This window comes from Podarcis pityusensis, assembly GCF_964106645.2.
Source record: "Podarcis pityusensis genome assembly, chromosome: 14".
NCBI classification, from domain to species: Eukaryota; Metazoa; Chordata; class Lepidosauria; order Squamata; family Lacertidae; genus Podarcis; species Podarcis pityusensis.
In genome coordinates this window covers 33,456,273-33,475,704 of record NC_138039.1, presented here as the reverse complement: position 1 = coordinate 33,475,704, position 19,432 = coordinate 33,456,273, and the positions used below count along the sequence as shown (strand labels likewise).

The 19,432-nt window shown below is 44.8% G+C and overlaps 1 protein-coding gene across 2 annotated transcripts in view; it reads right to left on the bottom strand.

Annotated features, from left to right (window-relative positions):
- The window catches only part of LRRK1 (leucine rich repeat kinase 1), a 79,620-nt gene that overhangs the window by 12,639 nt on the left and 47,549 nt on the right, over positions 1-19,432 (bottom strand). For both annotated transcript variants that reach the window (XM_080980220.1, XM_080980221.1), the window contains 13 exons: positions 18,789-18,953; positions 17,407-17,579; positions 16,374-16,494; positions 14,772-14,931; positions 13,594-13,870; positions 9,847-10,018; positions 7,369-7,532; positions 6,851-6,990; positions 4,314-4,563; positions 3,442-3,608; positions 2,009-2,206; positions 1,584-1,861; positions 733-927 (listed from right to left, as the gene is read on the bottom strand). In XM_080980220.1, coding sequence (XP_080836346.1) covers positions 733-927; positions 1,584-1,861; positions 2,009-2,206; positions 3,442-3,608; positions 4,314-4,563; positions 6,851-6,990; positions 7,369-7,532; positions 9,847-10,018; positions 13,594-13,870; positions 14,772-14,931; positions 16,374-16,494; positions 17,407-17,579; positions 18,789-18,953 — 2,460 coding nt within the window. The remainder of the gene's footprint in view (positions 1-732; positions 928-1,583; positions 1,862-2,008; positions 2,207-3,441; positions 3,609-4,313; positions 4,564-6,850; positions 6,991-7,368; positions 7,533-9,846; positions 10,019-13,593; positions 13,871-14,771; positions 14,932-16,373; positions 16,495-17,406; positions 17,580-18,788; positions 18,954-19,432) is intronic.

Genomic DNA, 19,432 nt, shown 5'->3' with positions numbered 1-19,432 from the left:
AAACTGGAGGATGGGGCCCCTCATTATGTGCTCTCTCCTCCTTCCCAGGAGGTCTGGTTGCAACCTGAAACCAGCAGAGCACCTGACATCTGACTGTCTGCTACTCAGTGGCGTAGCGTGGGGGGTGCAGGGGGGGCCGGCCGCACCAGGCGCAACATCTGGGGGGAGGGCGCTCGCACTCGCAGCTCTCTGCCCCTACTAAAATCCACGGGTTAGGGGGCGCAAATTACTTGCCTTGCCCCGGGTGCTGACAACCCACGCTACGCCACTGCTGCTACTGCCTCCCATGCTCCATCTTAAACAAAGAGCAGACACAGAATCATCCAACTGAAGAGTAGGAAGGGACCCTGAGGACCATCTAGTCAACCCCCCTGCAATGCAGGAACATATAGCTGTCCCATACGGGGATCGAACCTTGGTGTTATCAGCACCACGTTCTACCCAACTGAGCATAGATGGCTCTCCTCGTTCCAGCATTTTAAAATCACCCGATGAAGAATTCTGTGAAACTCAAAAGCTTGCACGCTATTTATTTTTTTACATTTTGGGTAGCTTAATAAAAGTTAATGTGGATTTTGGATTTTTTTGTTGTGAGTCAACTTATTTTGAAATAGGATTACCTAATAGGCCTACGTAAACTTTTGGGCTGATGAAAATGTATGAAGAGCCCTGTTTGTAACTCAGAAAATGGTCAAAAAAAGACCCTGTTGTGCCAATACAACCTTCTTGTACCTTTTCTGGCTTAGTGTCCCAACATTCCATCATCAACGCCTGCATCTGATGGAACTGTACTTCTTCGGGCTGGCCCAGGACAGGCCGGATCCCCTTGGATAGCTTCTTAGCAATTTGAAGCTGGTGCTGGCCAAGCGCAGGCCGCTGCCCAGACAACACCTCATAGAGCACCATTCCATAGGAAAACATGTCCACCTAGGAGAAAAATACATGCCCATTACAGAGATCTTTGGATTTTGGATAAGCTTTGGAATGAATACTATGCACAGTTGAATTCTTGATTGTTTTATTTTTGCAAATTTTGTATACGACTTGATTGTCCTAAAACCTCAAACTGGTTTGCCAAAAAAAAAAAGGGGGGGGGAGAATAAATGTATTGGCCAAAAATAAATATTTATAACAGTCAAAAAACAATTAAAATCAGAAACTCATTGCACAAGAGATTTTACAATCTGTGGTGCGATAAAGTTACCAGCCACTCTGTTGGTGCAAAAACATTTAGCTTACTTTTGAACAAGTGTATCAGTGACTTCAACATAGCGCTACATTGGATACAACTCATCATTTTTGAAACATCTTGGCTCTGGTTTCTATACCTAACTAAGATCAGAGGTGCCAAGTTGAATAAAACATTGGGGGGACCCAGGTAAGCCCTGCCCCACACAATCGATCACAAGATACACACCATTTGAATAGCTATGCCCATCAACTTGGGGGTCCCCAGCCCCCTGAAACATTTTATGGGGTCACTGAAGGGGCCTTAGCCCCTAGGAGTTGGCTCCTATGCCTAAGATAGGCCCTTTAGTTCTGGGTGTGAATTTCTTCCACAGAAGCAGACACCTGAGACTTACCTTTTCATCATAGACGATCCGAGGTCGTATCTCAGGGGCCTGGTACCCTGGTGTGCCCTCCACTCCCAGAGCGCCTTCGTGAAAGGACTGTCGAGATATCCCGTAGTCGGATAGTTTGATATTGATGCTTTCCTTCACGTCTAGAGACCACACTAGAATGTTGTCTGACTTCAGGTCACAGAAAATGATGCTCTTCTTGTGGAGGTAGGCCAGGCCTGCTGCTATCTGATAGGCTACTTTTAGGGTCAACATGTGCCCTAGTGGCACAAAGGATGCCCCTATAGAAAGAGAGGGGAGAAAATATCACTGAGGGGGAATCGCTAGAACTGCGGCCCTCTGCTCCTGCAAAAGACATGCCATAGCCCCCTCCAAAAGGACCATATGGACCCAACCTTAAACCACAGAAGGACTATCCAAGTTATTACCTTTAGAGCTTTCTGACAACACTGTGGTGAGGCTGCCCAAAGGAGCCAGCTCTAAGGCGAAGCAGAGTGGGTGAATGCTAATCCCAATCAAGGAGACGACACATGGGTGCTGCAGTGAGTGGAGCATGCTGGCTTCCTGGCGGAATTCGGAGAAGTTTTTCATGGCATCCATGGCTTGCAGGTGTCTCAACATGGAGTCTAAGCAGAGGAGACAACGCGCTGCTGTTACATTATTTTGGGCATTGGCACAACCACAGAAGAGTAGCCCTGCTGGGCTGGATCAAGAGTCCTTTGGAGCAGAGAAGACTATGTATGCGACCACGGCTGTGTGGATGTTATTGGCCCAGAGATGGAAAGAAGATAAAGTCCTGACCAGAAAAGAATGGCAGATTGAATTGATGGATTATGCCGAAATGGCAAAAATGACTGGAAGAATAAGAAATCAGGACGACCAAAATTTTAAAAAAGAATGGGGGAAATTTATAATTTATCTTAAAAACCATTGTAAACTGTTAAAATTGTTAGTAGGATTGGATTAACACTTGTAGTTTAATGGTGAATTTTGGATACAATGGAGATTTGGATTAGTATAAAAGATGCAGGAGGAAATGACTAACAATAGGACCCACAAAGGGGAGGAGGGAAGTCCAGGAGATTCCTTGGAATCTTGTTTCTTATGTTGTATACTGGATATGTGATTGTAAAACTGCAATTTGAAAAACCAAATTAATAATTTTTTAAAAAGAGTCCATTTAATCCAGCATCCTGCTTCTGACTGAGTAGCAGTCAAGATTCTTCTGGGAAGCCTGCAGGCAAAAGGGTCAACGACAACCATTTCCACCTTTGAAATAAACCCCTGTGCTCATTTCTCCACAACTCAATTCCATGCATTGCTCAGACCTCTGCCCTGTAGAACACTAGATCAGGCTTGCTGCTTTTATTCACACGTGCATGTTGCACAAATATTTATTAGAATACACCAAACCTCTCCACCCCTTACACACACACACACACACACACACACACACACACACAATCCCCACACCAAGATGCACATTCTTTCTTGTACATTGTAAAAGCTGTATTTAAACTGGTGCTCCTGGTACAAGTATGGAAGCTTGTTTGCTGGTAAGCATGGATAGCTTTTGGTGGCGGGGGAGAAGAACCCACAAGGAACGAGTGTGGTGTGAAGGTTAGAGGGTTGTACTAAAACCTGGGAGACCAGGATTCTAATCCCCACTCAACCTTGGAACACACTGAGTAACCTTGAGCCAGTCGCTCACTCTCAGCCCTACCTACCTCATCGGGTTGTTGTGAGGATATAAAATGGGAAGGAAGAGAACCATGCATAACAGCAACCTTGAGCTCCTTGGATGAAAGGTGGGATACAAATGTAAAAATAAAATGTGATAAATAAATAAGGGCATATTCACCTGTAGCCGAACCAGCAGAACTCTTGCATTTTTTAATCTGAAATCGCTTCACAGCCACTGGCTTCCCTTCATACCGTGCCTGATATATAACCGTTCCGCTTCCTCCTTGGCCAAGAACATTGTTTTCATTTTCAGTGTATTCTAGCTTTCTGTTTTCTAGAAACAATCTGCCGGCCACCCATGTGAGAGAAGGGAAAAGAGATAGAGAGAAACCTTATGATTGAGAATGAAGAGATACACACATGGAGTTGTGTGCAAGAAAGCAACGTCAGGCTTTAAGATCACCCACATCATCTTTAAATTCTCTGGGAAAAGACAGCAAATGCTGTCCCCAGTCATGATGGGGCTTTCACCCCAGCTATTTGCTGCCTAGAGCTGTGTCAAACAAAACATCTTTCTTATTTGCTCTCTCACTCATGAGCCAAGCTGTATGACCAGTGGCCTCAAGTCCTCATGGAAATTCACATTTGTGTATGCCATGTATACATTTTTGCAAAGCGATTTCCCCTGAAATAATGCAATTTTGTATATTGTTTTCACCCATTTAAGCACTTCTATGCACACTTTACTCTAGTATAAGAAATTTTCTTTGCACACAGGTGACTTGGCTGGAGAACTGCACTACCAAATTCGAAGAAGTGCAAAATTTCCAAGGACAGCTTTGTTTCGGTTTGTGTCATGTGTTTTGGAACATGCAAATTGGGTAGGTCCGCTTTTAAATTCAAAAACTGAATTTCTCCTCCATCTCTGCTTGCGGTACATGTGCACAAACGAGTAAATCTGAGAAATGATTACAGCAGAAAATGGTATGGGAACGAGAACTGGATATTGTAGCTCTGGGGAGGGAAAAAGAAAAGGGACATTAGTATTACCTGGCAGGGAAATCTGTCATGAAAAGCTCAGGGACCAGCTCCTGTAAAGGGACAGGTATGGCCGGGTGGTGAGCACAGGTGATGCTGTCCAGCTCAATGGCAGTTAGGACACAATCCTCCATGTTGAAGTATTGCATGTCTTCCATTTCCTGGCTGCCTTTTCCTTCTTGACTTTTAGGGGTGGAACAGACTGGGCAAGGAACATATTGCTCCATTAACAGAGTCCCGTCGCTCTCTGTGGCTGTGAGTGCTGAGGAGGAATTAAGAAGCATCATCATCATCATCATCATCATCATCATCATCGCTGCTCCTCCATAGATGAAACCATGCTCAAGGCGGCTTACAACATGAAAACATTTATGTATATGCAACCCCTGTTTTGTGCACGTTTTGTGGTCATTGCACATGTCGGTGGAGCGCACGTAAGCCCGCCACACCCCATTATGCCCTCTTCTGGGTCTGAAAACAACCCGCACATGCATGCTCATGTGTTCGTTCAAAGTGTGCAAAATGGGAAATGCCTGTAATTACGAAAGTAAAAACACAAATCAAACACCTTTCACTCAAAGCTAACTGGACCCCATTGATGAGACTGCAGCCTGGGTATTTCAAGCTTCCAGAAAGGAATGTCTTTTTTAAAGGGAATCACAATGGAAAAATTCACAGGACAGGACAAAGTCTTTTTATGAAATGAGTTCTCTGGTATGCACAGAGCTCAACCTCATAAAGGGAGGGCTTTGTGTTACACAGTTTGACATTTAAGTCAGGGCTTTTTGCTTGTAAAACAGAGCAAATTAGCATAGCAGTTTCCTCTTTTTCAGTTTGTTTTTGCCAAAACTACATAATTGTGAAATAACAGACTCGGTGCTTAGTCCGATTTCATAGGGGATGCTTGTATTGGTTTTCATCCTTCTCTTGCCTACAATTCAAATGCAAAACCTACACACTGACCAGAATTTGCATTTGATTTGAAAAATTGTTTTACACTCTACCCTGCATTAGCAACATTCATAAGCGATCATGATGGCCACCCAATTAAAGAAACCACAGATCAATTAATCACGTGGCTTTTAGCCAGCCAATTAAATGTCATGAATGTGTACACAAGCAAAAATAGTGGGTGGTCTCCAATATTAGTTCTACTCAGAATAGGATTATTGAAAGCAATGACAAGACTAGCTTAAGTCTACCTATTATATTTAAGTTGCTGCTGCTGCTGCTGCTGCTGCTGTTCTGCTGGCTGCCAGGGCATGCATGCAGCTAATGCCCTCTCAGCCATCAAGGCACACACCCCAGAGGAGGCCACTCATTGGCCAATTTGAACTTCAGCAACTGGTAGGAACTCAAGCCAACTGCCCAGGCGGCCAAGGGGAATTCCCTCAATGGCTGCCTGTCCATTGCCCAGAATGACAACCTGGGTGGAAGGGGCAAGCATTGATTGTTCTTAATAATTTTAAAAATGATTTTTATTAACATAATTTAATAGTACAGAATAATAAACAATTAACTTTATTATATGTTTTTTAAAAAAGTAGTGTTTCAACAAACAATATTTTTATATCCCTGAGGATGTACTAATGTCAGAAAATCACTTGCCTGGAATCATTATTTGTTGGTCAGCAACATCTGATCGATTGCACAGTGAGATTAATTGACTGCTTAGTGAGATTAATTCCTTAGAAGACCTTTCAAATGGACTCTGATTAATTAGGCAGCAGATTTTATTTAAAAATATTGCTTTTGATAGTACTTATACAAAACAATCACCACCTTGCCGACAAAGGTCCGTATAGTTAAAGCTATGGTTTTCCCAGTAGTGATGTATGGAAGTGAGAGCTGGACCATAAAGAAGGCTGATCGCCGAAGAATTGATGCTTTTGAATTATGGCGCTGGAGGAGACTCTTGAGAGTCCCATGGACTGCAAGAAGAACAAACGTATCCGTTCTTAAGGAAATCAGCCCTGAGTGCTCACTGGAAGGACAGATTGTGAAGCTGAGGCTCCAATACTTTGGTCACCTCATGAGAAGAGAAGGCTCCCTGGAAAAGACCCTGATGTTGGGAAAGATGGAGGGCACAAGGAGAAGGGGACGACAGAGGACGAGATGGTTGGATAGTGTTCTCGAAGCTACCAGAATGAGTTTGACCAAACTGCGGGAGGCAGTGGAAGACAGGAGTGCCTGGCATGCTCTGGTCCATGGGGTCATGAAGAGTCGGACACGACTAAACGACTAAACAACAAAATAGAAAACAATAATAGAAAATTGCACAACCAGCTTCTGATTCCCAAGGTGGCTTTCGATATGCATTTCATGAACATTTGTGTTTTCTTCCACTCTGCGGATCCAAGCCCTCCCATGCAGCATAGGGAACTGAAGGCTGTTCAAAGATGTGGTATAAAACTGATCCACTCAATGGAGAAGAAGTTGAAAACACCACCCTGGGTGCCCAGATCTTCAAGGATGCCTGAAGTGCAGTTCTTTGGGTCATGGCCAAGCCATCATTGCTGTAAGCCAACTTTTTCAGAAATAATTCTTACCTGGAAACCATTGGTCTATTAGAGAATTGACATGATCGGTGATGAAAGCCATTGCTGAGAAATCTCTCATGTCTGACTGGCAGATGATTTTAATGCCGCCGCTTTTCTTCTTCTTCCAGTTTACGTTGGAAGACTCAACACTGCAAGGAAGAGAAACCCGAAAGATGCGCTTTTGAGAAAGGGACGGGAGACCAGGATCTTTATAGCAATTCCTGTTGAGTTACAGCTGCCTGGGGTTTTACCCACTGAAGAGCACATGCTGCGTCTGCAGACAGGCCCAGATTCAACCCCTGGCATCTCCAGGTATTATCTCCCAAGGTGATTCACATCAATAAAATTTGGACTTGTGATGGCCCAGCAACCCAATAGAACACTGGAGGCAATCCTATATAGGCCCCATGGCTCACCCTTTTTTTGTAAACAGTATATTGGAAATAAATCCAACATTTTAACATTGAGATTGCTTTGGGTCTTGTGAGAAATGTCCCTGGTTGTACCTGCCGTGCCTCAACCATTACCTCAGGTAGCCTCCATCAAAGGTGACAAACAGCCCCTCTTGCCAGTAAATGGTGTGGTTTCTTTTCACCCTGAAAGTGCTGCATCTGTTGCGCTGTGTGCCTGTGAAGCTGTAGACAGCGGCTCTTTTATTCCTGCTTTTGCCCGTCTTCTTGTTTTCAACGAACTGGAATATGAGAAAGAATTCAGAGAATCAGGTGCAAAGTCTTCTCAATCCACACGCATATGCTCTTGCTGCCAGTCACACATTTGCTAATTGGAATCAATAAAATGGCCCTAGCTCGGCGCAGAATGCCCCAGCTGTCTCTTCAGGAATGGCCGAAAGAGACTGCTGCCCAAAACTCTGGAGTGCCATTGGCTACTCAGTGTAAGGCAGAGATGAGCCAAGCAGCCATGGGTCTGGTGTAGCATAAGGCAGCTCCTTAACTACTATATATTTTGCATATTTGTCTGTTATGGCCATTTGTTCTCTATGTGTTCAGACGCTTCTAGATAAATTGTTGTCGAGCTCAGCATGAAGGTCCCTGAGGATGTCAGGCACCATTTTGAATCAAGCCGGTGGACTAAAACATGACTTTGGCAAGACTCCATCCCTTTTTTTGTGTGTGATTGGTCCAAACCCGTTAACAATAATATCCATTTAAAAAACAAAGTATTTTTTTGTTTCTAATAAATCCTGGGCAGCCCTGGGCACTCCCCGCTAGTGTTCTATACAGAGTGCAAATTTCCTCCTACACATTGCAAAATATTTAAATATCATCTAAGAGGTTGTTTTCCAGGATGGCGAATGGAGAGGTGCATACAGAAACTAGAATACTGTACAAAAGTAAGATTTACCTTTGTTGCCCCACCTACTTTTCTCTGGCCCCGCCCACCACTGGCATGTGCCCTCCCCCCCGAAGGTTGCCCTGAGGTGAATGTGGCCCTTGGAATGAATGACCAATTTTCCATTTAATGTAACAGAGATGGACTGCACTCTACACAGCCACCATAGTCAGGAACGATGCTAAGCTATTTTTAGCGTCAGTTTTTTTGTGTTTGTTTTAAACTGCATATTCATAAGGAGCCTGATAAGCTCCTGCAGCCCCCTGGCATCGTTCCTGTCATCAGCACTGATACAAATCAGCTGAACAATTTGATGCGATGACAGGATAACAACAAGATAACAAGATTGGGTGGGTAATTACACAGATTGCCAATGAAGTTAATACTAATGTAATCAGTGTGCCGAGAATTAAACTAGTGCCAAATGCGTCGCCACTGAGAGTTTTAAGCAAAACAAACTGGTGGTGACAATCATGTTGGAATAATCTTTGCATGAGGATAAACAAAACAAAAGAAGTCTACTCCAACTTGTTAGCGCACGTTCTAGAACTTGTGTCAGACTGCTCCCAAAATGCCTGTCATTGTGCAAGGTGAAGGGAGGGTATCAGACATGCATACGGCTTGTATATCGCAAGGACCCTTCAGGAGACAATGGGACCCCCATTAGGTAGTGTCTCGCTGCCCTGCCTTCCTTTCCCCCCTTTCCCCAGAGGAGTAAGAGGGAACATAAGAGCCTGCTGGATCAGACCAATGGCCCATCTAGTCCAGCATCCTGTTCTCACAGCAACCGTTCCCTTATATAGGGGACACAGCTGAGGTGGGCATAAATGTTGGAAATTTGGGTGGAACTCAGCTTGCAGAACACGTCTTGCAAGGAGTTAAAACAGAGAGTAAGGGACTTCCAGATTCCTAGCCTACCTATGCAGACTGATAGGTCAAAGGAGGATATCCTGTATACAACTTCCTCCTCCTCCTTTATCAACACCTCGGGATGAGAGGTAATCTTGGGTTTATCCTTGGATAATAAAGGCGCAAGGACAACTTCCTTTGTTTTCTCTAGATATAGTTAGTTAACTCAGAACCAGAAACTTTTCTATACTAGTTACATTCTTGCTCTAATAACTAACTTGCTTATTTCTCTTTACCAAAATCTCCCTGTGTGATTGCAACACGTAATTTCTACTCTCTGGCCAAATGTACAAGCCATATGCTGCATACCAAAGTTCAATAAATCTGTCCCATGGCCTTGACAACACATTTTCCGGAGTTTTCTCTCTGGCAATGCTTTTGCAGCTCTTCAACCCATAATTATTATTATTTTTTTTTTTTAAGAAAACCAACTTTAAATTGTTCTTTACGTTTTACAGTGTACACCACCTTGATATTTTATGATACAGTAGTATAGAAATCCATATATATATATATATATATAAAGAAACTTCATAAAGTCACTGAGAACTGAGCCCATAGCCCTTTGTATGGTCTAACCCTGCGTTCTGTTTCTTGGTCACACTAGAGAGTGACAGAAGCAACATAGCACAAACAGGAAATGGCAGGTGGGCATTTTAGCAACAAATCTTGTCATGTACGGTTTCATCGTATACCAGGATTATTTTCTAAGAAGGTTTTTTTTGCTGCTGTTTGCATCTACCTACCTGGAGGTCCATCTCTGCCAGACTTATGAGCATCCGGGCTATGAACCTCTGCCAAAAGCCAACGGGAACAAAACTCATCTTGAACACCCTCTGGATGGTGTTGGTTGTCTGATGGCGGAAGCCATGGATATCGAGGGCTGGCTTGGCAGGAAGCAGGTGGGGAAGGAGGTAACTGAAACCAAACAAAACGTTCAGATTCTGAGTTGTGGCTCTCAGAGTGACAAATGCCTTTGGCCTGCCTGATAGAACATGTTAGTTTTGCTGTCAACAGCACAGCCAAAACCATATACATTTTAAACTTCCGGAGCAGCACAGGGCGATACGATACTGTGACTCTGGGGGCTGCTGCATTTAAAATTATGCCATGGAAAGAGACAAGCAAGGAACAGATGTAGCTTAGAGGCTCGTCTGTTGGAATGGATTTTGAGAGTCCCGTGGACTGCAAGAAGATCAAACCTCTCCATTTTTAAGGAAATCAGCCCTGAGTGCTCACTGGAAGGACAGATCGTGAAGCTGAGGCTCCAATACTTTGGCCACCTCATGAGAAGAGAAGACTCCCTGGAAAAGACCCTGATGTTGGGAAAGATGGAGGGCACAAGGAGAAGGGGAGACAGAGGATGAGATGGTTGGATAGTGTTCTCGAAGCTACCAGCATGAGTTTGACCAAACTGCGGGAGGCAGTGGAAGACAGGAGGGCCTGGTATGCTCTGGTCCATGGGGGTCACAAAGAGTCGGACACAACTAAACGACTAAACAATAACAACAATAATATTGGATGTTTGGGTCGCTAACCAAAAAATGAACTCCCTTATTTTAAAAAAACCCATGATCAGGTCTGAAAGATTTCCCTTAAGCCCAGCAATGTGCTGAGGTAAAAATGGGCTGATGGGAAACTTCTAATGAACCAACAGCTACCTCAGGAACCTGTTGCCATAGGCACCTTGACCTGTGCAGTTTTATACTTCCTGATGAATTCCCCCCATGGGACTTGGGTGGAATAGATTAGGCTACTGTCCTCAGAACACCTCTCAAACTTGGGAATCTAAGGATACCATTTCTTCTGATGGGCATAAAAATGTAAGGTGTTGTCACACACTTGTGTTTGCATGGCCACCAATAGGAGGACACCTCAACTGCAGCATGAGGAATGGTTGGACGGCCTTGGTGAGTTGTTTAATGGAGGGAGGAGGGACCTCAAATTTATTTATAGATAAATAAACAGCACATTTTGCCATAACAGCATCAAAGTGCAGGGGCAGATTTAACTCTGTGCTTGAGCATCAGCTGCTTGTAAATGGCCCGGAACATTCCAGGGTACATTTCTCAGCCGACAGCAGCTTTCGCCCTCCTCTCCTTGGCCAATGACAGGGTTGCAATTCCGTCAGGCAATCTAGACGGTAATTGCTAGCAGCCTGTCAGAGGTAACTAACCATAGAAACGGCATCAATAAATGGCAACAAGATTTGCCTGAAGATGCAGCAAAATAAGGGGGGGGGCTTGAAGAGAGTGCTGAGGGGGCAAGGGACAAAGGAATAACCTGTTTCCCTGCAGGAATTGCCTTTGCAGAAAAGAAAGAGAGAGAAGCAAGCCTACAAAGAAATCTAAATGCTTCTGAAGCACAGATAAGCTGCCAGCTTCATGGGTGTCAAGCAAAGCTTTTGTTTTTTAATTCACAGAGGCTCGTTATGTCAGCATTTAAGAACTCCTTTCTCCAGGACATGTCTGGCACAGATCTTCCCAAATTCCTTTTGGTCAGACCCAAAGGTCTAAGGCCCAATTTCCTCAGCAGAAACAATGGCTGATGTGTTTTTCACGAGAGCAAGTTCCTTGTAATTATTTTTAGAAACTATCCGGAACAGACAAATCTGAGGCATGTGTGTGTGTGTTTGTGATAAGGACACGATCCATCAGTGAAGGTGAGAACCTTAGCAAATCTAACCAACTTTCCTCATGCTGTCTACTAATATATTGTTATGAGTTTGGAGGGGTTTTTGGGGGGGATCAGTCTGGATGATCCCTTGGTTCCCTTCCAAGGCATGTTTCGAATCTAGTAGAAGAGCCCCCTAAAAGGGCCAGACAAGTTTCTTGGGAAGATAATGGCTTTGACTAGCCAACTTACTGCTATTTACCATATGCAAAGAGGTCTGCTCTGTTGCCATAGTGACAAATGGGCAAGCTTTTGCCCACCTTACTTGGCTGAATGCCACTTCATCCTAGGATGAAGAACAGGCCAAGAAGGGCTGTGTATGTGACAGCTGTGAGTTTTGGCTGATGCTGGAAGACCTAGACTCGTCTTGCTCTGTGCTGGAAACCTAATGGGGAAACCAGATCTATGGTTAGTGTTAATGCTGTGAGTCACTTCATTCTATGCTCAGGTTGTATATGTGTGTAAATGAAATTATGGTGCTGGAGGAGACTCTTGAGAGTCCCCTGGACTACAAGAAGATCAAACCTATTCATTCTGAAGGAAATCAGCCCTGGGTGCTCACTGGAAGGACAGATCCTGAAGCTGAGGCTCCAATACTTTGGCCACCTCATGAGAAGAGAAGACTCCCTGGAAAAGACCCTGATGTTGGGAAAGATGGAGGGCCCAAGGAGAAGGGGACGACAGAGGACGAGATGGTTGGATGGTGTTCTCGAAGCTACCAGCATGAGTTTGACCAAACTGTGGGAGGCAGTGGAAGACAGGAGTGCCTGGCGTGCTCTGGTCCATGGGGTCATGAAGAGTCGGACATGACTAAATGACTAAACAACAACAACCATAGAATCGTGGAACTGGAAGGTACCCTGAGGGTCAACCCCCTGCAATGCAGGAATGTCAACTACAGCATCCACACATGATGACAGACACCAGTGTCTCTGTCACAGTTATGCATTCAAGGTCGGGGCAGAGCAGAGCTGGTGGGGTCTGATGGTGGCCTGACCAGGGTTTTCCCCAGACCAGAGCTGTGAGGGATCCAGGGCACATCACCGCCGTATATGTTGCAGCACTTCATCACCGAATCATAGAAAGAGTTGGATGGGACCCTGTGGGTCATCTAGTCCAACCCCCTGCAATGCAGGAATCGCAGCTTAAAGCATCCATGACAGATGGCCATCCAACCTCTGCCATCGAACTGAATCCAAAGGGTTTGGACACAAAAGGGTGGTATTCAATTAAGTTTTACTCAGAGGAGACCCAGAGATATCAATGAACATGACTACGCAAGGGCCATTAATTTCAATAGGTCTGCATTAAGTAAAGCTTAGTTGAAGGCCATCCAAAAGCCAGCACCTGACATGCACACTTTGGAGTTTGTTGCGCTAACACCTGCAATGAACACCTGAGGCCACCTCTCTCTGGCCACATCCGCACTATAAGGCGCCGTGATAACACTTTACCAGCCATGGCTCCCCGCTAAGAATCATGGGAACTGTAGCTTGTCAAGAGTGTGGAGAGTTGCTAGGAGACCCTCACAGAGCTACAATTCCCACAGCGGTTTAACCATCAATACCACAGGGAACTCTGAGAACTGAAGCGCTGATTTGACATAAAAGGAGCATCTATGAGGGCAATAGGGGGCTCCTAGCAACTCTCAGAACCCTTGATGAACTACAGTTCCCAGAATTCTTGGGGGGGGTGGAGTCATGACTGTTAAAATGGTATCATGGTGCTTTAAATGTATGGTGAGGATGTGGCTTGTCTCTGTCTCAGTTTGTCTCCAACTGCCTGAATTAGCCACGCCCCGGCGACAATTACCAGTGTACCTGTTGTTGGCTACCGGCAGTGCAATTTCAAATTTGGCAAGGAACTGGAAATACTGTTCCTCCGTCTGTGTGGTGAACCCCGTCCCGACCAGCAGCATCCGGAGGTCCTCCGCTCTGATCACACCGTTCTTCGCAACCGACTTTGAGCTTTTGATGTTGAAGATCCTTTGCAGGCACTCCGACAGCCAAACGGGGTCAAGGAAATAAAGGTTTCTCAATCCGTGGCTCGTGTCTGGGAAGTGAAGAAGTGTCCCTGTTTCGATCAGGAAATTGATTGCTGTGGAGAAAGGAAGGCACCAGGTAAGTTATGAACACAGGAAGGAGGTTTATCAACCTCTCCACTGGGCTGTATTCAACTTATCCGCAAGCTCTGAAAGTCTGATTCTGGAAAATATAAGAGACATTGGGGGGCTGTAGGAAGGGCTGCAGCTCAGCATTACAGCATTCACTTTACACACAAGAAGTCAATCCCTGACATCTCTTAAGTAGAACTGGAAAAGACTCCTGCCTGAAATCCTGCAGGGCCAGATTGTGTAGACCAGGGTTTCCCAAACATGGGTCTCCAGATGTTTTTGGACTACAACTTCCATCATCTCTAGCTAGCAAGACCAGTAGTCAGGGATGATGGAAATTGTAGTCAAAAAAAAAACAGCTGGAGACCCATGTTTGGGAAACCCAACGTTGCTGTTCTTCAACGTTGAGTCCCTAGTTCTGTTGGCCTACAACTCCCATCACTTCTGACCATTGGGCTAAGGTGGCTGGGGATGATGGGGGTTGTAGTCCAGCAGCATCTGGGGACCCAGCATTGAAGAACGCTGGTGTAGATGATACTGAGCAAGGTGGACCAATGGTCTGTTTCAATATAAGGCAGCTTCCTATGCTCCTATGAGTGACATCAATGCAGGGTTTCCCATGATTAGTTAGCCAGCTGACCACATGAGAAAGCTCCGTTGGGTAAGTAACTGAAGCCACCATGGTTTCTCCACCAACTCTTTGAATGGCTAATAACACTCCTGTGGATTATCTTAGTCGTCAAGCTGTGAAATAATGTTTCAGGCAGTCCTTTTGTAAATTCAGGGTGATGCATCCTCAAGCAAAGTGTACGCACACAAGAAAAGACACACATTCACAAATACCGAACATGCTGGTTTCCAATAAGTTACTACATGCAGGAATACCAGATTGCAAGTCCTCATAGTCTTTGATGTCATTGCCTCGAGTGTTCTCTACGATTTGCTCTATTTCCTTGTCTGTTAGATACTGTACGTTGTCGTTTTGACTTCTGTTCAGTTGTTCAGCTATGATGGATCCTTGGAGGCTCAAGTAACTCCTTGGGATCTGTTAAATTACATTGAAAATCAATTATGCTCTGAATACCGTGTCTCTTTTCATTTGTATATAGCATTTCATTTATTCATTTGAGGATTCAGAAACAAATTCCCAACAAATGTTTCTGAAGCAGAATATGCAACTGAGAGGGGGAAATGGTGAATAAAGAAGGCATTGTTTTTCATTCTGCCCCACTTTCTTCATCATCATCAGTGTTTCCTTTCCACTGCAGTATGCCTTCTGCCAAGAAAACGTTATTCATGTCACTGTCCATTGTGACAAAATTATATTACTTACATTAGTTATAATGTCACTAAATTATTCTGTCCTAATCATTACAGGATGATCATATTTGCTGCACTGACTTAAGTTCCGGATGTGGGACAAATAAGTGAACATTGGCAATTTCTGCTGCTCCTTTTGTTGGAATTCTCTAACATGGAGAAGGGAAAGAGAAGTTTCCTTCTACTGCTATAATTCAATCAGAAACATTCCTGCCCCCATTTACATGAGAATGAGGTTACACCACAGTTCTGTGTAGAAGTAAATTGATGCATGAGCAGGTCTACACTGAGCAGCCTGCACCAAGCTACCAACCCAGGTGTCTTCATTGCTCCCACCTCCAATCCGAAAGTCTGTGCATTCAGTGAAAACTTCTGCTACGAGGAAACCTTCACAGGTATAACCTGCTGTTTGTGACATCAGGGGTGAGAGTGCAGCCCCCACTTGAACATTGATCAACATATTGCTTCTGAACCGTATTAAAGCTAAAGTTAAAGGACCCCTGGACTGTTAAGTCCAGTAGAATTCGACTAAGGGGTGCAGCATTCATCTTCACTTTCAGGCCGAGGGAGCTGGCGTTTGTCTGCTGAAAGCTTTCCAGGTCATGTGGCCAGCATTACTAAACAGCTTCTGGCACAACAGGACATTGTGATGAGTGCCAGAGCGCATGGAAACACAATTTACCTTCCCACCAGAGTGGTACCTCTTTATCTACTCGTGCTGGTATGCTTCCAAACTGCTAAGTTGGCAGGAGCTGGGACAAAAAAACAGGAGCTCACCCCGTCACATAGATTCAAACTGCCAACCTTACGATCAGCAAGCCCAAGAGGCTCAGTGGTTTAGACCACAGCGCCACCCACGTCCCCAGTATGAAAGAACAGAAGAAGAGTCCTGATGCATCGGGCCAATGACCTATCTAGTCCAGCATCCTGTTCTCACAGTGGCCAACCAGATGCCTGTCAAAAACCCACAAGCAAGACTTGAGCACAAGACCACTCTCCCCTCCTGTACTTTCCAGCAACTGGTATTCAGAAGCATTACTGCCTCTAGGTACGGAAGAAGAGCACAGCCATCACAGCCAGTAGCATTCATTCTGAATAGGGCTCATACGGGAAACCTTTAACCATCCAAAGCTGACGTGGTCTTCCACTGCAGGGAAAGGTACACACCAATCTCCCGACGAGTCTCTGTGAGCAAATAGAACTCCCAACATCCTTCATATGGCAAGTGATGGTGTAGATCAGCTGGCGCAGCCCATCCAGGCCTTCCAGAGTCCTGCAGGAGAGCTCACTGCAAAGAGAAAACACGATGGTAAGGTATCCTTACTCAACCAAATGGCTGTTTCTCCACACTGCCATTTTTACCATCTGCCTGCCATCCCATTCCACCACTCCCCTTGAAGAGATATGCAGTGGGAGGAGGGCTGCTGAATTCAGGTCATGCTTGCAGGCTTTGCATAAACATCTGGTTGGCCATTTTGAGAAAAGGATGTTGGACTAGATGGGCCTTTGGCCTGATCCAGCAGAGCTCGTCTTATGGTCTTAGGAAGTACACGAGGAGATGGCAGCAGAGGATAAAGAATCAGGGCTGCTGGGACTTGACTGGGCTTTAGAAGAAGGTTCTGAAAGAAGCCTCAGTCAAGTTTGGAGGACAATAGTTTGGAGCGGAATTTTCCTAGAGACAGAAGACACAAGTCTTGCTCTATGATGATGAGTGGGCCGGCGAAGTTGCACGTTTAAGTGGGAAAGGCTTTCCAAGAGAGAAATCAGTCTACTCAGGCCACACAAGCACAAGACACTGATCCCATAATACAATATAACTGAATTGCAGAAAAGAAAAAAGGGGTTTGGCCAAGGCACTGGTGAGTCTGTAGCAATATATTAGCATCAAGAACCCAAAGAATCTGTACTGAGGATGCTGTACTTGGGCTGCAAGTATCCTAGCTGGTATGGATTGCTGTTGGACCCAATTCATCTACTGCCTAAGTACCAGAGGCATGGCTGTAACCATGCTAGTATTCTGATTCAGTCTCCAAGTGCTGGGTCATCAGAGCCAGCATCAATATAGCTGGAAAGAGGTGGCTGGCGAGTCAATGCAAGATGCAACCTTATCCCAATTTATTGGTTTTATATACTAAGCACTGAAGAGAGTTTGCGGCATTTACAATTTGGGGTGGGTGGGAGAATGTGACATCGTACTTACTGTAAGTGTTTCATTGTGATGTCTGGGAAGCCAGTGGCTCTCGGGCCAGAAGGAGATCGACACAGAGCCAGGACATACGCTCTCAGGGTGGCGATCCGTTCAACGCGGAATTTAGTTTCGATCAAGTCAAGGTGTGTCCCCACTACCAGCACAACTGAATTTGGAGCCTTGGCCTAGAAAGAATTTTAAATTTTTATTTGGCCCAAGCAAGCTTCACCGGGTTCAAATGCAAGGTGGCCTGTTTATTGAGCATCCGTCCCAATTCCTTTGCACAAAGCTTGTACAGAAGTTTTATGTTCTCTCCTTTATTGCATATTCATTCTGATTTGTTTGCAGGAGAAAAGTAACATTTTTTTGAGGACTAGGGCAGATCCACACTATATATTCGAAGTACATCCAATGGATATTTAAAGCATGTTATTTCCCACCAAAAGCATGATAGGAACTGTAACTCTGTGAGTGGCAAACTACAGCTCCCAGGATCCTTTGGGGGAAGTCACATGCTTTAAATGTGTGTTGGGTGTGCTTTAAATGTATGATGCGGACCTGGCCCTAGTCACTCTCATTGACTTGTCCATAAGATTAGATTACATCCATCAGAACTTGCTCATCCTTGACGCAGTAAGAAATCAGAAGGAAGAGAATAGGACCTCCTGGCTCTACCATGTGCAGGCAAATGTTTACAAGAGGAACACTGCCACTCTCAGATGCATTTCTTGAAAGTGTTTAAATACATATTTATGAAGTAAACAGTTGGCGTACATGAGGTCCAGAGAAAGTCTGTTTTCAGTCCAAAGTGATTAGAATTTCAAGATGGAATAGTAAAAGTGAATGGTGGTTTTAGCCAAGGCTGTGTACGCATTAGTGTTTACTTCAGCTTCCAGTGTGCTCCCACTGCTGGTGTATGAAGTAGAGTACACAATCAATATGTACCCTGAAGTCTTTTGATAAATGTTCCAAGGGTTTTCCCTCAAACCAGCTTCCAGCCGATTTCAAAACCTAAGCTGCAGTTAAGCTGCAGTTTCAGATAGCCACTGCGTAGATAACAGCACATGCTCAGATGACAAGCTTCACTGAATTGGAGTTTGAAGAAGTTGCACAAATAGGGAAAGAAATCAGGTAATGTGCATCAGGGAAAGACATCTCCACCTCCTCTCTGGCATGTACAGTGACATAAAACATGTGACTTGAAACACAGGGAGAACCGTTTCCTCCCTTTGTTTCGAGTCACTTCACAGTGTTTCAAGCTGCTAATGCGTACATAGCCCCAAAGTCTTATTAATGAAATGCTGACACTAGTCTGCACTACCTCCACCGGTAGACTGGATTCTCCCACCAGTGCATAAAGAGGTCCTGCAAGGCAGTAGTGACGCCTTACTCACCTCAATATTTAGCAACCAGAACTGAAGATTTTCAACAGCTTCTTCCCCCAGTGCCAAGTTCCAGACGACGACATACAATGCCTTATCTGTGAAGAAACACTGATTGACTGTCGACATACTGGCAGGGCCTCCAATATCCCAGACGTTAAACTCAACTGAATCAACCTAATTGGACAAAGAGAAACATTGAAAGAGAGAGACAACATCCATAGCGGTTAAAAGTAAATCACATGGAGATAATAGTCAATGCATAATAAACTCGTGCACCGCCCCTCCCTCCCGCAAAGTAGCTTCATAATGTTCGACAGTAGGGTATCAATGGGTATTCATGCTCCAGCTGAAGAAAGAAGGGCTTGTCAAGGGCGGCTATCACTTCCACAGGAAATGTAAGCTAATTGCTTACTGCTAAGGCAGGCGTCATCTGCCGAGACTGGGGAAGAAGCAGTGCTCCCGTTCCTTCATTAAATCAATTGGCCCTTTTCTGTCTCTCAAGAGTGCACGGCTAATTTTGGCTGGGAAGGGCCCTTCTCCTTTCCTTCATATGTCAGGGGAGAGGAACATTATTGCCATCAACCCACACCCCACTTCCCTCAAACCAGCCAGTACATTTTACAAAAGAACAAAATCTGTTGGTGAAGCGAAGC